The sequence below is a fragment of the Miniopterus natalensis genome, chromosome 10 (genome assembly GCF_054644295.1).
Source record: "Miniopterus natalensis isolate mMinNat1 chromosome 10, mMinNat1.hap1, whole genome shotgun sequence".
NCBI classification, from domain to species: Eukaryota; Metazoa; Chordata; class Mammalia; order Chiroptera; family Miniopteridae; genus Miniopterus; species Miniopterus natalensis.
This window is the reverse complement of record NC_142090.1, coordinates 71,279,770-71,296,897: the sequence shown is the minus strand read 5'-3', so window position 1 is coordinate 71,296,897 and position 17,128 is coordinate 71,279,770. Positions and strand designations below refer to the sequence as shown.

At 34.4% G+C, this 17,128-nt stretch overlaps 1 protein-coding gene across 1 annotated transcript in view; it reads right to left on the bottom strand.

Annotated features, from left to right (window-relative positions):
- ITGB8 (integrin subunit beta 8) overlaps positions 1-17,128 on the bottom strand; it is a 75,253-nt gene that overhangs the window by 14,615 nt on the left and 43,510 nt on the right. The window contains exons 7-10 of the mRNA XM_016217026.2: positions 9,701-9,796; positions 6,396-6,485; positions 2,759-2,893; positions 11-416 (exon numbers count right to left, since the gene is read on the bottom strand). Of these exons, the coding sequence (XP_016072512.2) occupies positions 11-416; positions 2,759-2,893; positions 6,396-6,485; positions 9,701-9,796 (727 nt within the window). The remainder of the gene's footprint in view (positions 1-10; positions 417-2,758; positions 2,894-6,395; positions 6,486-9,700; positions 9,797-17,128) is intronic.

Here is a 17,128-nt window from a genome sequence, read left to right as displayed (position 1 = left end):
TTATACTCACCAGCACACAGGCTTCCATGGTGATATGGACAAGAAAAGTCATCCTTTTCACAGTATTTTCCATATACTTTTCCAAGCTTAATTTTGTGACACAAACATTTCCCACAAATACAAACTCCTCGACCACTGCAAACAGGTTGATCCTTGTGTGACTTGCAACTCTCAGAAGGGAATTGATCTTCATCAAAATGACATTTATTCTCATCACACTGGAAACATTTGGAGTCTAGAAAAGTTTCATCTACACACTTTCTTTTAGGTCCTCTGCTGTTATCACACTGACAGCTGCAGTTTCTGTGTATATGAATTTTAGTGGTTTCATTGAAACCAATAGGTTTGATTATTGCATAGTTTTTTCCTCCTGTGACATCACATTTTTTCATTGTAACTGTTACATTGAAAAAAACCTAAATTTGGGGCAGGGTAAAAGAAAAAATATATGTCTTGATTATTTTTATCACCAGTATTATATCTGTTAATGATATTTTGAATCAATATTCCATCTTATAGAAATTAATATTTATAAATTACACACGTACTCTTTCATACATACATGTAACATCCTTCTTTAATTTTATTTATTTCCTAATTAATAAACTAGAGAGTGAAAGGATTCAGTGACTGCTACTTGCTTAGATTATTTGAAGTGTCTATTCTACTTTCAATTATTAATTTATGTCCTCAATTGATTTCTTAGCAAACTTGAGAGAGACTAGATCATTTTCCAGATTCTGTCCTTAACATGGGGGTTAACGGAATATTTGATACTAGGGATAGATCAAACAAACTAGATCTCAAGGGTTTAAAACAGTAGAATCCCTTGAGATGGGGTGTTCAAATGAACAATTTTAATTTTGTTTCTGTTTTCTAGGGGGTCAAGTAAAGTTTCAGAGTTACATTTTAGTTTATACATGGTGTTTACAGAGGAAAACATGAGGCTTTCTCTAAGTCAAGGAAAAATAACCTAGGACTGTAACTCTCAGATCTTCAGATCTCAAGGCAAGGCCATACATTTGTCTCAGTGGAGATATTAGCCCCGAACTAAGAATCTGGGCTGGCAGGAATTGGTTTCCTCATGAAACTACAGAATTTCTTTCCCCTGCCAAAGTTTTCCTTTTTCTCAGTTTTTTATTTATGCACATGATTGGTTTAATGTGTCTATTTATATTTGTCAGTCCACCTTATGAACTTTAGGTACTTTGGCAAATAAGGTTATATGGTCTTTTCCATGTTAGACTGAAATCTGTTACAATTTAAAAATAACATGTGCTAGACTCTTTGTTTGGAATGTAAATAGATAGATATAAATAAACATATGAATATAGATATATATCTATCCATATAAATATATCTCTCTATATCCCAAACCAAAAGCCTAGCACAAATATATATATATGCATTAGAAATCAGAATCAGTCTCATAACATTAAAATCAATACAGTTGGTGTTGTATTTTAAATATTTTTGTCTTTAAGAAATTAAAGGAGTAACAGATGTGTATGATAATGTGGGCACTGCCAGTATTAATAGCAGAGCAAAATGTAGGGTTTATATAATTAAGAGGTCATTCCTGACAGTCAGACTGTTTATATTACTTGTTGTGAGGGGAGTAAAGGGATGGAGACAAAGACAAAGAAAAAAAATGTAAAAAGTAAGGAAAAACATTCTGCCAAAACCGATTTTGAAAGAAAGAACTACTTCTAAGAAGGTAACCCTTTCTCAGAAAGTAACTTAGTGCTATCTTTTGTTACCACAAAGTTTTCTCTATATTTAATGGATATCAAATATGTATTTTATAAATTGATATGTAATGTGTTTTTTTTTTGAGAAAATCCAAGGAGTGATTATGGGGGAGCCTACAGAACTCAAAACTAGCAATAATTAATTTCAAATATACAGTTTGCTGGAACAACTATACTACCTGCAGATTCTAAATTTACCAAGAGGGAAAAATATATTCAAACTAAAGAGAAAGGAAGATTCTCTTTTATTCAATCTTAGGACCTTAGGACCTTTTATTTTTATCTCTTTGAATAACTCTTGTTCTTTTTCTCTATATCATGAAATTAAAATAATTAATAACATCATACAGTCTTAGATATGGAAGCAAATGGGATTATAAATCTTCTAGTCCAAGCTATTTATTTAAATATGGGGCATCTGATGCCTCAAGAAGTAAATGACTCGCTGAAAATCACTTCATCCAAGAATTCCCTGTGAAAGCATGTTCCTGTGTGTTTGCTCTCTGTAGTGCGGGTCCCAGGAGGGTCCTCCTCTCCTGCGGTCCTGTTCCTGATGGTTCTCTAACCTGGGCCTCGCTTTCCCACGTTTCACCCTTTTTTAGTTAAATGATGACACTTCTTTTTTATTGTTCTTAACAAATTTCCCTGCCTCCTCCTAAATCATTATGAGTGTGTCAGAACAATCAAAATGAAAGATTTTGGGATTCTCAGTTTCAATCTACTGCTCCATCACTCCCATTCTTTTCTGCAGCTTCCTCACTTTCAGTTTCACATTTGCTCTGAGAATTTTCAGATTTGAAACCAAAAAGATACTATCATCATCATAAGTACAGACACTACTTATTTGAGGAGATGTGATTTCCTAATATGTAATGGCTGTGACACCTACATTTAAAGATATTACCGCTGAATAAGTATTTAATATATATATACTTATTTATTTTAACTTGAGAGTTATGCCAAACATCTTAGTTTACTGGACATGGGAAAAACGCATACCAACTTACTTCGTCATTGCTCGTCACGTTTCCGCATCCTTCTGTGCCTGGCCTTCTGGTCCCATCTGGACAGATGGCAGTGATGTTCAAATGGATGCCTTTCACCTGGTTTTCCACTTGAACTTTCACTTCTGAAATAAGTTTCTGCAGAGGCATCATTTTTTAATTTTATGTGATAGCAGTATCAAATGTAAGCAAGTAAACAGTGTCACTTTTATCAAATCATTCTAGATTTAATGAAAAGATTCTACCTCTATAAAAGGATGAATAAAAACATCAGTTCTACATAAAGAAATACGTAAGAAATACTAAAGATTTTAACCTGTCTGCATTTAATTGCTCTATTTTTTTTACTTATTTCCATGTATTTCTTGCATTTTGATCACTTCAAATGTAAATCTAACTCAGACTGTGTTACAAAAATAATCATTTTTGATCCAGTAATCTTTATATTCTGTGATAAAATTTAAATAAAACATTGAGAACACATATCATCAAAGAGAGTAAATCTTGACAGCTTAAAATCTGAAACATGTTTCTGACATTTACAGATGTTAAAGAAACATTTCAGTTTCAAATACTTTAGACTCTCATGAAAGCTAAAATGCCTTATTGACACAGAATTGAAAGGAAGTTTTGGGGAGCCCATTTCTATACTATAGGCTTAAGAATTACCTGCCAGATATGGTCCTATAAATTCTCCATGAATGGCCTAGGATTTTTGCCAAGTCCCTGGGGACTTGCTTGTATCAATCAAATCTGTTCCAATTCTTAATGCTGAAATAGATCCCCTTACTGAGCAGAAAACCATTCACTCATTTATGCAATCTTTCAGAAACCATTTATGTAATGCCTATCATGTGTCAAGCACACACTAATTTCTTCCATCACAATCTCTGGAGTTTCAAAAATTCTTGCTACATTAAATACATATTGTAGACTTGTGTGTATTTAATTTTATAAAACTAAAGATCTACCACATGCAAAAATCCTTAACATATATTGTAAACAAAAGGAAGAGAAAAGATGACATACATACCTAAGGAAAGAGTAACTAGATACGAAGAAAAAAATTAATTTCTAATGTCTTCTAATTCTTTACTTGAGTAATTTTTCTTCTTCAGTTGTATAAACAATAAAAAGATGTATGCTAATTAATAATTAATTATGGAATTATGGTAGTAAATCTTTAAAACAAGATACTTCCTCAAATTAGTAAATTTTATTTGGATTAGGTAAAACTGGCAGGCACATTTTTTATCTTCCAAAGAGGTCATACATTGTAATCACTTAATTGAATGATTTGGGCAAACCAACAGAAACTTCTAATGGTATACAACAGGTGTTGACATGGTGATGGTTTGACAGATTAGAAGGAAATCCCTAATATAATGAGTGTTTTCAGTTTGCCCTTCTGAAATTCTGCTTCTCTTAAAATCTTGAGCTAGTTATACCAATGTTTTTTAAGCAGGGTGTGAAGACAAATATCTAAAATGTTGACCAGTTTTGGCATTTAGAAGTTAAGCTCCAGACATAGTTATATAAACCTCACTTTTAATATCTAAAAGGTATAGAGGCAGAATCTATTATTTTATAATGTATAATTCTTTTTTAATTCAATATAATTTTTTTCCCTTCTTAATTTCAGCTAAATCACTATTGCTTTTAGAGTTATGATTTTTATATAATTTTGATTCTACTGACTGCTGATGTAAAGGATAAAAAATAAAATATAGCAACATTCACCATGTACTAAATTTGTATGTGCTTTTATAAAATTCTTAAAAAGGAAGTGCAAAAGATGAGAAGTTAGAATGAAAATATTTTTATTTTTTTCGTCGATGAATTGTGAATTGTTTCTGTTGGACTGTGAAAACAAAATGAAATTTCAGAAGAATTTTGAAAATATGGACATATATAAAATAATAACAGAACCTCAACTTAAGGAGATTCGTTAGCTAGAGTAAATTTTTGTTGGATTTACTAGTATTTTTCCATTGTTTAAGGTTAATCAAAACTGCAGTTAGCTTAAGGCTTCAGATACCTATCCTAGGCAAATAAGGAACATGAAACAAAATGCTGTTCTCTTTTCATTGGTGCAGTTTGATGCTCAGGCAACTCTGTTAATTTATATCCCTTGATTGGGGTAATAAATGGGTTCATACTATAAAAACTAGGGTGGCTTCTAATACTTATTTTGATTATTCCTGGGAACAAACTATGGTTGGGCATGAATTGTACATGTTCGATATTCTTTGATAGAAGCTCCCTGCTCCAGCCCTAATGTTCTTTGGTAACAGTGAGAAGGAAATATAATTAAAAATGCACTTCCTTATTTCATTGAACGTATTTTCAGATATACAACAACTGTTTTGGCAAAAAAATCACAGGATTTATTTTCCTTTTTAAAACAATTTCACAAGATTTATTTTCCTTTTTAAAAAATTTCAGAAGATTAATTTTTCTTTTAAAAAAAGGAAGTTTAAGCAAGACCTTCATTTTCTATCCTGTGTGTACTTTCTTCCTTTCTCGTTTGTAGCCGTATTGAAGGCAGATGTTGCATGGAGAAAATGAGAAGAGAAGCCTGGGATTTCTCACAACGCTTGGCCTACTATTTCTGCTATTCAACCCTACCCTGCCAGAAAGAGAATCAGAGAATTTAGGAAAGTGAAACTTTATTAATGGTCCCTAAATTCAAGGTAGAATAAAGCAGAACTTTGGATGCTACGTAAAATTAAAAAACCAAAACAGGTGGTATCACCTGGGGCCTAGAGTTAAGGAAGCCTTAGGTTCTGTTCCTGCCTCTTCTGCTTATTAGTTGTTTGACCCTTGGTTAATTTGTGTAGCTTCTTTGGGGTCTACAAATACTCAGTGGGAATACTAACTCCTGCCTTAGAGGTCAATTGTGCATATTAAATGAGGTCATGTATGGAAAGTAACTTGTTCTTAGTGGAATTAAAGTAACAGTTACTATTATTATAACATCCTAACAGATAATTCTTTCTAGGAATGACCTAGGTTGAAAGAGCAGATGTTTCTTTAAATCTTGGCATTTGGCACCCACTTTTCACAGACTAGAGACAGCATATAATATATGTGTCCATAAAATAATCTCTCTTTTAAGGTGATTCTTTTGCTTAAAGTAGTTTTATAAGACTGCTAAAATAACTGATTGGACAATCAAGTGATTGATTCAGGAAACCTATCAGAGTCCTCTTAGTAATCTCTGTATCCCAGAGAGTTCATTTTACCTGACAGGTTGCCGCTTTAAATAAGAGTATGGATTTCTTATTTTATCTTTTTGACATAGGAAATTGTGAAATTTCTTGGTAATAAAGTATATTCTATAGCTGTGATTTGGTGACTCAGTAAATATTTGATTTGGAAGGAAATTTAGGTTGCCTGTAGCCTAACCTGGGTTTACTGTCTGTGAGACACAGTGAGGCACAGAAGGCTGAAGTGACTTTTCCCCAGTGTTCTACGGCTGGTTAGCAGTAGAGCCAGGGCTGAATCAGGATCTTAATTCCAAATGTAATGTTCTTTCCTCCACTCCTTTCAGGATGATACAGCACTAGTTTATACCTTGCCACAGAAATTGGGGTTAAAAGTTTATTTTAAAAATTATTTGGAATACATATGTACCTACCTGATAGGCTTCTACTACCAAATTATTGAGGTTTGCAGCTTTGGATTCTATTTCACCAGCAATGGTACCGGGCAAGAGGGGCAGAAGGTCCTGGAAAATATACCAATAATATTTATTAATGACAGTCATATGCAATGGTTTAGCAATCAACAAATAGTAAAAATTCTTGTAGTTACCAGTGGAAGGTTATATTACATGAATCAAAAAGTATAAGAGAAAAGAAAAATAAAAGCAACCAACTAGGGCAGCCAAAACAGATACACCTGAAATGGTAATGTGTATGTGTATGTGCAAGAGTGTATGTGTATGCACAAATTACATGCTGACCTAAAACCCAATCAAAGTACAGACCAGCATTTCCCAAAATATCTTCAATGGAGCATAGTCTCAAGAGATTTTAAACATGAAAGGGTTCTAAGGGCAGATAAGTTTGCCAAGTTCTACACATGGTTTCTTCCACTTAGAGACTCAAAATGTACACTTGCAAGTTAAAAGTTCAGAGAAGTCCTGCAATTCAGAATTATTTAGCATTATTTAATGCAGCATTTCCCACCATTTCCTTAATTACAAAACTCTTTTCTCATGTAACATATATAAACATTTTGCAGAATGACTGTTCATGGAATGAACTTTATCACATGTTGACCCAGACTGGAGAAAGAAAATCATAGTCACAAGTGGAAGCTTCATGGAGCAGGTGTTCTTGATGGATGTTCTTAATTACTGAATAATTATGGAGAAGACTCTAGGTATTCCTAGTGAGAAAACGAATTAGCAAAGCCTTAAAGGTTTATCTGAGTTGTGTGTGAAATAAGAACAGAAGAAACCAGTCTGATTGGAGTGAAGGATGTATAACTAACTTCTAAGGAATCAGATTATGAAAAGTATTGAAATCCGTTTATACACTCATTTTTTATCATTCACAAGTTTCATTAAATTCCGCTGTGTGCCAGCTACTACTTAGACACTAACAATTTTGTATTTCAGGTAATAGGGAAAATGTATCACCTACAGATTTTTAAAATCCATTTATAAAACTTTTTGAGAACCTATTGGATACCACTTTGGAGATGATAAATTGCTAGGCCCACCTAGTGTCCATCCTTAAGGGTCCCACAGGTACATAAATGACAATTTCACAAAACAATGTCCTCATGAAGCAATAGAGAGAATGCACAGACCCTAAGGAGAGGGGTGCCCAGCAAGCATTTGAGGGTTGGGGAAGGTTGCCAGGGACTGTTTCCTGGAGGAGGTGACACATGAGCTGTGTCTTAAGGATGAATAACAGTTAGCCAAATAATGAGGGTGAAGGGCTTCCAGGCATGGTGGTATATGGCAAGGACATTGGCACAAAGGAGAAAGAGCCTGGTAAATGGTGTGTACAGAAGAATTAGAAGCATGGCTGGAGGGACAAGTGAAAGGCAAAGAATAGTGGGGGATGAGTCCAGACAGGCAAGCAGGGATGAGATGATCTCTTAAACGATGTTAAAGACTCGATCCTCAAAGTCAGAGGGAACCCTAGGAACATTTTACTTTAGGGAGCACTCTGGTCCACTTGTGATTTAAGTAGATCATCCTGCAGCCAGGTGGATGATGGATTTGGGAGATGTGTTAAAAAGCTGTTACAACTCAAACAAAGGTGGTTGATAGAAATGTCTCTGGGCAGTGAAAGAGACTTTGTCTTTGACTGTAAAAGTATATACAGGACTCACAGTACAGCCTGTCAGGTTTTCAGAACCTGTTTATCCTTACTTTGCACACAATTCAATTATGGTTTATCAGTCAGTGTAAATTTTTTTAACTGAGCAGGAAGAAACTGCTAGAGCCAATAACACCATCAAAAAATAATAAGTAGCAGAGAAAAATGAGGCAAAAGCAATGGAAACAGCATAAGGAATATAGTCAGTAACATTGTAATAAGTATGTTTAGTGACAGATGTGTAGTATCTTATCAGGGTGAACACAAATCACTATGTTTTTGTACACCTGAAACTAATATAATATTGTATGTCATCTCTAATTGAAAAAAAAAATTAACCCCTCTCCCCAAAAGCTACACAATAATCTGAAATTCAACTATTAAGCTTAGAGGTTGAGAGCATAGGATTTAGAATGTTAGGAAAGTTTGGGAAAGTATATAGCCTCCCTAAATGTGTTTCCTCATCTTTAAAATTGGACATATTATTTACACTACCCTCATTGTTATGAGTTGTTAAGAGCATTAAGTGAGTTAATAAACTCAGTGCCTGACAATAGTAAGTATTCAGTAAGTGGAAGCTGTTAGTGTCATTAAAAAAGTGGTTTGGGCATTGGATTTGGGCAAGAACCCCACTTCTGTGAATGTTAGTGGTTGTTACATTAAAAGGGTGCTCCACGGGATATACAGTTGGGAAAACAATGAATTAATAAAGTTTAACTATGATGTCTAAGGGAAGAAGTGGTATGATTAAAGAAGTGCTTTCAGGTGGTCAGTATGGCAGCCAGGTATTAGGGAAGCTGGTGGACGGAACATCAGCTCTGGGCAAATGGGTTCAAGTATTTGTTGAAGACAAATGAAAATGTAGTTTCTCTGAAGTATTAAAAAGTAAGTAAAGGGCATCAGGAGTAAGGAAGAGCAACAATGACAAAGATAAAGAAGATACAAGAACAGACATGTGCAGTGAAAATCAGGGTATCACAGTATCATGGAAATGAAGGAGAAAAAAGTGTTTCTCCGAAGAAAGAGCCTAAGACTGCAAAAAGAAAGCTATAGTAAGGTCACAGAAGAATAGTTCTGTGTTGGTGAAGGGGGGCAGTCCCATGGTGCTGCCAGATTGACATAGCTGCCAAATGTCTGTTCTGCTTGTGGGTCTCTCCTAGCCTGAAGGATTCTGGACAAAACAATATTCTTATGCAGGAAGGCTTTGGACTAGTCAGCCACTTTCATGGTTCCTCCTGTTCCTTTGTTGGATGACTTTGACCAAACCTAGGTATGCTGGTGCTAATTAAGTTGATATTCCCAACCCAATCTAGCTGGAGTGTGAACTATTTTTTACCTGATCAAAGTCCTTTCAATTATTGTCACAGTTAGAACCACCCTCAATTTCGGTGCCCACACTTGGTTCTAGGTGCTGTAGATAGAATTTATACTTAAACGCTAACTTAAGACACTTTGTAGTATACATTAGTTAATACAGTATTCAATTTAGATTGTACGAAGAATCTAGAATTCTAACTCTAGAATTCTTACTTTTGGTACTAAGAGGTATTCTAGTCTCAACTACCAAGGCAAACATCTTAATTTTTATATTTGGGAATGAACATACCTTATACCAATGAAACTGTTTTCCTTGAACTGCAAAGATGACATTAATGTTGTTGTCTATTAACTTTTCTGAGAGTTGGCCTAGTGAGGGATGTTCCTGTTAACGGACAATGAAATAAAGAAGGGAGTGAAATTTAGTAGCTTGATCCCACACATATCCAAAAATTTCTTATAAAGGAAACCATATGACTGACATAAAAACATGTTTTGTTTGAAAAGGTTATGGCTTTACTAGAGACATTTACATTCTTTTAAAAATAAGATCAACATCATTGTATTAAGGATATTTTATAGACAAAAGTTCTATAAAAACATATCTCAGAAAAATGAAAAGGGATGAATTCAACATAATACAAAGTATTTGGCACATTTTTAGGTTAACATTGGGATTAAAGGGGTATAACTGAAAGATAATTGAATATTCAGACAGAGACACATTAGTGACAATCACATTCTGAGGCAAAATTCAGTAAAATGTATTGAAATGCAAATATTTGTATATACATACAGATACACACACATACATATATATATTTGATATATAACATGATATAGTACAAACTTTGTTTAAAAGCAAAAAGCCCTGTACTCAAATCCCAAGTTGTCACTTTATGATAAAAAAATTCTTTCTCATGTCCATTCCCTCCAACATGTGAATGGTGTCTGCTTTCCATGCTTGGTGGCAAGATGAAAAAGATAACAGTATGTGAGCTACTTAGTACAGTTTCCTGCATAGAGTAGGTACTCAAAACTAATATTAATTATTATCAGAATTTTTACTTCCCACAGCTTATACAAGGTATAGGTTACAGTTCTTCAACTTATTATTCTATTTAAACTTTTTATCCTATATGTATATATTATAAATCTGTTTTACTTTGATAAATAGAGCCAACTGTGACATTCTTTGTGGTAGTGAGAAAGTTTGGGATTAGTGGAAGGGGAATAAAATTTAATTTAGTAAATATGGGAAATCTGACAACTTAGAAATTGCTATACCTGAAGTTACATAGTTAGATACTTGAAATTTTTTCTTTCTATAAATACTCTTCTAGAAATTAAATTAATAATCTCAAATAACAACTTCATACTAGACACCTCTCAAAGACAGGTGTCAAACTTTACCTGCAGTGGTTTTCAACTCTCCATTGGCGCCTAGTTACATTAGCCAAGGATCATGTGACTGAGCCTAATCAAGGAGCATGTGATTCAAGTTCAAATTACTATGTAGTTTTTACTTCCCCTTCTATCCTCCCAAGTTAATTGTGTTTTCTTAAGGGGAAACTTTTGCTAAACCATCTTGGTTAACATTTCTGTATTTTGGCAAATATATGAACTTAGTAAAAGAGCTAAAAGTATTAGTTTTGCTTATAGCCTAAGTCCTGTGACCCACATATTAAATTTATATACACATACATAGGAAATAACCTTGTGCTTAATAATACTATCACTAACATGAGCAACTTCTATGATCTGAATATTTGTGTTCCCCTCCCCAAATTCATGTGTTGAAATCCTAACCCCCAAGGTGATGATGTTAGGAGGCGGGCCTTTGGGAGATGATTAGGTCATGAAGGTGGAGCCCTCATGAATGGATTAGTTCCCTCATAAAAGAGGGCCAATGGAAAAAGCTCCCTTGCCCCTTCTACCATGTGAGGTTACAGGTAGAAGGTGTCATCTATGAAACAGAAAGTAGGCTCTCACCAGACCCTGAATCTGCCAGTGCCTTGTTCCTGGACTGCCCACCCTCCAGAACTGTAAGGAATACATTTCTGTTGTTCATAAGCCACCCAGCTTACAGTTCTTTGTTATAGCAGCCCAAATGGATTAAGATAATAACCATAACAAATATGCCTTTATTTTTATATAATCCATAGTTGATGTGGTAGAAGCAAATCAAATGTTCATGAATTGCATTTAAATGTGATATGAAACCAATTTATGAATAAGTTAAAAAAGTATGACCACATGGATTTCCATAAGAAAAATTTTGCCCAGAGCAATTCTTAAAATAATTTTAAAATAATAGAAAAATAATCCCCCAAATATAAATTCTACCAGATAAATTCTTATTCCTTGTTCCTAATAATATGTATACTCTTAAAATAGATTTATGACAGTTTGCATAATGCTAGTAAATTAAAGAGAACGAGTAAAGGAAGGGTAAATCTAGCTGTACTGGGAGTGTTTTTTAATGGCAACAACTACTTTTCAAATATTTTTGCTTTGACAAAAAAAAAAAAAAAATCACAATTTGCCAAGCATTCCCCCTTCTTAATTTTTAAAACCATTCATATTTTACAGAAAATTTAATCCATATGCTTTTAAACAGCTTATACTTAACTCACATAAAATCAATATTTAAAGAACAGTTCAAGATGTAAGCAACTTTTGGAGCCTTCTTAATCTCTTTCCCCTTTCAAAAACAGGAAGTCACATTGATCAAAAATACACAAAATTAAATCTAGAAAGTTCTAGTTTGGTCAGAAGCTCATTTTTAAAAGGGTGAGTTGGATTTTTTATCTTAAAAGAACACTTTTTTTTTTGAATGCAGAAAGAAATCTGTTTTTTAAAAGAAAATTCCAAGTACCTTGATGCAGATTTGTTAAAATTACAAATGTTTAACAGATGTTTAAATAAACCACTGTTGACAGGAGAGCTGTGGATTAATGGCCATTGTCGGAACCCCTTCCCCTTTCCTCCATGAAGAACATTATCTTTTAGGTATTTTATCTTTTCTGTCTTGTATTTCACTAGCAGGAACACTCCCTCTCAGCCAGCTGTTGTAGTGACGTCACTGTTCCTCATCCCTAACTCCCCCTTTGTCTAACCCAACACATTGTTTCTCTAAACTCTGAAAATAATTAATAGAGATAACAGGCATTCCAGGAAGAAAGGAAAGTAATGTGCCAAGACAGCTGCTATGTAATTACGGACAAAAGGATTCCTTTCACATTTTTACCATCACCTTCACTGTGACTTGTGGGAAATAACTTAAAAATGTCAGAAGGGAGGAGTAGGTAAGGAAGATTCACTGAAAGCGATTTGGTTAAAGAGACAGCTGTATAGAGATGTGCGGAAGAATTTTAATGTGCATATGTAGTGGCAAGGAAAGAAGTGTTTAAGATTTTAAGATGCTCTTCATGAGAGTAAGATTTACAACAAAATTTTGTAAACTAATATAGAATTTGTAGTATTGGATATCATGATATGCAGAAAAAACCCAGTGTCTTCATTAAAGTACTCAATTATCTGGACTATTTTTTTACAGTTCACTTTTTAGAGGAAAGAGACAAATAACATGAAAGCAATCTTATAACAGACTTATTTAGAGATGATGATTTTGTGTGTCTTCAGACTATTTTCTATGTACATGTCTACACAATAAAATTGCATAGACCAGGGTTTCTTACCAGTGACACTATTGAGACTTGGAAACCAGGTATTCTGTGTTGTGGGTAGGGGACTGTCATGTGTAGTGGAAGATATTTAGCAACATCTCTGGCTTCTATTTACCAGATGCCAGTTGCTCCCACCTCTCCCAGTTGTAATAAGCAAAATGTCTCTGGACATTGAAATTTCTTCTGGGGGGCAAAATCACTCCAGTTGAGAACCATACCAAGAGTAGGGTCTCTAGAAACAGACAATTTGGGACCTCAGCTCCTGGCTTTGCAATTACTAGCTATGTAACACTGGCCAGCTGTCTTAACCTCTCTGTGATCCAGTTCCTATATGTATAAAATAGGTATAAATACTAGTATCTACCTCTCAGAGTTATGAAGGGGATTAAACGGGTTAACCTGTGTAAAGGCTTTGACTTACCATTCTGTAATTATTAATCTTAGATTAGCAATGAGTAGAAGCTCATGTCCGATGTCACAATGCTTGGCATGTGTCATAGGCACCACTACTTAGGGCTGTGTGACCACACACAAGTTCTTGACTCTCTCAGTGCTTCTGTTTTCTCATTCATAAAATGGAGGTAATAACAATATCTATACCTCCCTGGGTTTTGGGTGGTGTTATGTAAATGTAAAGGACAAACACCACACAACCACCCAGTAAAAGACAGCTTTCAATGAAAGACTTAATAAAACACATTTGGAGGCCATTACTAAAGGCTAGATGTTGGGCTCTTGGGTATTGCTTTGTTTCACTTGTCTGGTTTATGTACCCTTCGTACAAGGCCCCTGAAGTGCTTTGAGTTTGTGGCTCCTCCCCAGCCCAGTATCAGTTGTCATCATGATATCCTAGTTACTGAAGTGAGGGGCATGGACTTTTTGTAAGCTTTTCCATCAATGAGAGTGGTAATAAAAAGTGTTGTGCTTAGATGTGAACTGAAACATATAATTTAAACATATAATTTAATTGAAACATTTCACTTCATGAATATTTGCATCAAATTTTGTTTTCATTGTGTCACTTTGGCAAACCATTATTTTTTCTCATTATCAAAGCCATTATAAAAGCAGTGAAGTCTAAGCCTGGCCCCGGTGACTCTGTGTGCAACTTTTGCTTTCGATTTAAAAGAAAGAAATAAACTGAATATTGTTTGTAGAGGTCATTTCCTGGCTATTTTACTGCTAGCATGAGAAGCATTCAAAATTAGGTATATTCTGAAGTTACTGAAGTCATTATTGTTCTCACAACATTTATAATTTAGAGCAGATAGTTCAGAGAGCAGTAAGCTGATATCAGGCATTTTGTTAGTTTTAAAAGTTGTAAACAATATTTTAAAAAAACAACTGCACGTGGACTTAAAACTCTTCAGGCACATTCTGCCTGGGTGACATTTCTTTTACTTTCCTGATTATGCATGTTTATAAGGCCCAAAAATGCTAACACTATAAACTGACATCATCTCTTCAATTAATTAACAAAGTTATATTTTTATATAATGTTAAGCTGAGTCAAATATAGTAAGAATCATGAAATAAGGTGAAAAATTTTATTATATACTTTAGTTTGGCCATATTAGAAATAGTTATTATCCTGAGACTAAATAAATATTAATGTCTTTTTCCCTTAAAATTATTGTTTTAGTTTAGATGGCTTCTCCACTTGACTTTAAATAACTATTGTGCTGTTAAACCTCAGTTTGTGACAGCAGGTAGCAGATTTGGGGTCATTCTAGATCTTTGTTTTCTCATTAGCTATAGGATTTGGTATTATGCAAAATTAGGAATACTGTATAGATTTGGGCTGAAGAAGTACATCTTTTTCAGGTTTTTAAAATATCCAGGGAGAATATTCAGAGTTGAATATGCTTAAAATATTTTTAAAAATGACTTCTAAAGTAGCTTCTTTCAGTGTCGTCAGAATCACTTGCATTTACTGGTTTTCTGAAGGGCAGCCAGTACTGAGTTAGTATGAAGATTGAGGCATATGGGGCAAGCTAGAGACCTGAGAATCAGGTACCTTGGGCAAGATCTTTATTCTCCCTCTCCACTTTATTCATTGTGTATGGGTGTGATGATGCCTAACATGTGAAGCTGCCTTGGAGATTTAATGAGCTAAGGTATGTGAAGGGTCTGGCAGATGTCCCAGCTCAAAGTCAATGGTAATAAATGGAGGCAGCCAGCACAGCATCAGGTTGAAGCACATCAGTGGATTCTGCTGGTACATAACTTGGGTGCGGATCTTGACTCTGATATTTGTAGTAGCTGTGTGACCTTGCATAAATTAACCTGATATCTCTAAATTTCAGTTTCCTTAACTATAATGGGTTGTGGTGAAGTCTGGATGAGATAATGTAAGCAATAGCATCAGCATGGTGCCCAGCACAAAATAAGTGCTCAGTGAATTAATATGTCTATGAGTAAAATAAAAATGTGTCTAGAACAAAGAAGCTTAGAAGCAGAGAGATATTTAACACTTTCTGAAGGTGAAGAGGTGATTTCTTAGGCGCAGAAAAAGTAGTTGTCTCTTTACTAAAAGATTAAGCTTGTATCTTTACATGGAGTGCTGTTTGATATTAGAATATAGAGCAAAATGTCAGAAATAGCCCAATCAGGAAAAAAATAAAACATAGATGGTTATAATAACTTTATGAAAGTCTGTTAACTCAGGTAGCAAAGTTATGGATTAAATTAATTAGTAAAGTATCTTCTCAAGCTCCATTTCTCATCTGCAGTCCTGGAAGAGTTGAATATAATTCCAAGTAGTTGAGATACATGGTAAAAAGACAGCTTCCACAATGGTTTACTATAAGTCAAGAACATGTTAAACAAACTTGCATGAGAAGTTAGAGGCAGAATATTAACAATTTTTACCCATAAGGAAGCAAAACTCTTGAGTAATGCCAAATATGCCTTCTGCAGTTCAGCTTTACTCCTCTAATATGGTGATCAACTCAGAAGCTATTCTATCCAAATGAGGCTACAGGAGAGGGAATGAACTCTGAAGCCAGCAGAAAGGAAATTCTGAGGAGGTATATGATAGGGGGGATGAAGGATCACTGACCATAATATGATGAGGCACAGAAAAAAAAAAAGAAGGCCCAGTACAGAAAGAAACACCAAATCTAAATGACTAAATACAATGAGAAAAGTAGGGTGAGATCTCACCTATTTGCATCCCTCCATCCAGGACTGAGGCTCATAGAAACATTTTAAAAAAATCCCATAAAAAAGGGTTCATTGCATGACCTGTGTGCCTCTTCCAAATACTTATTCCTTGGCCTCTTTTATTGTTACTGGAGACCTTGGTATTATGCTTGGCCTCTGCCAAGGGTGGGGTGAATGATTGTGAGGGCTGAGTGAGGTTGGGAACTACTCTGGAAGACGTGGGTGCACAGAGAGGGTGAAATTCCAGACTCTCAGTATTAATAACCTATCTTCTATACCATGAACAATTTTTATATTAACACCTACCATTTTTGAAAGAATACCATATTTTAAACTGCCGTTATTACTGGATAAATTATAAAATGATATTACTACTGAAGATTTTCATTCCAGCACGTAGAGAAAAAGCCATGGAAAATGTATAACATCATTTGCCATATACAATATTGCAATAATGTGTAAATATAAGCTATTTTAAATTATATTTTTTGTAATTTATGTAAGCCAAATTATCTACTTTATTTCTTCCGTAAGTAAGACTGCAACCAGAAGTCAGAGCAAAAATTACAACAAGAATTTCATTGCTCTATTTCTTCTACTTTTCCCTTGACACACTGTGGCAAAGTTGTTAAGAATACAGATTTTAATAAAGATTGAACTGGACTGAGCCCCAACTTTGTTACTTACTAATTTTTGAGCTGTCTGTTCTTGGTCAACTTAATTCTTCTACCCTTAATTTTTGTGTTTATAAGAAAAGGATAATTATGACTGCTGTAAAGTGTTTTTGTAAGGTAAACTTGATTCTGTGTGCAGTGTTTGCTATCGTGGTTTTGGTTAGTAAATACTCAAAACAAGATAGTTGT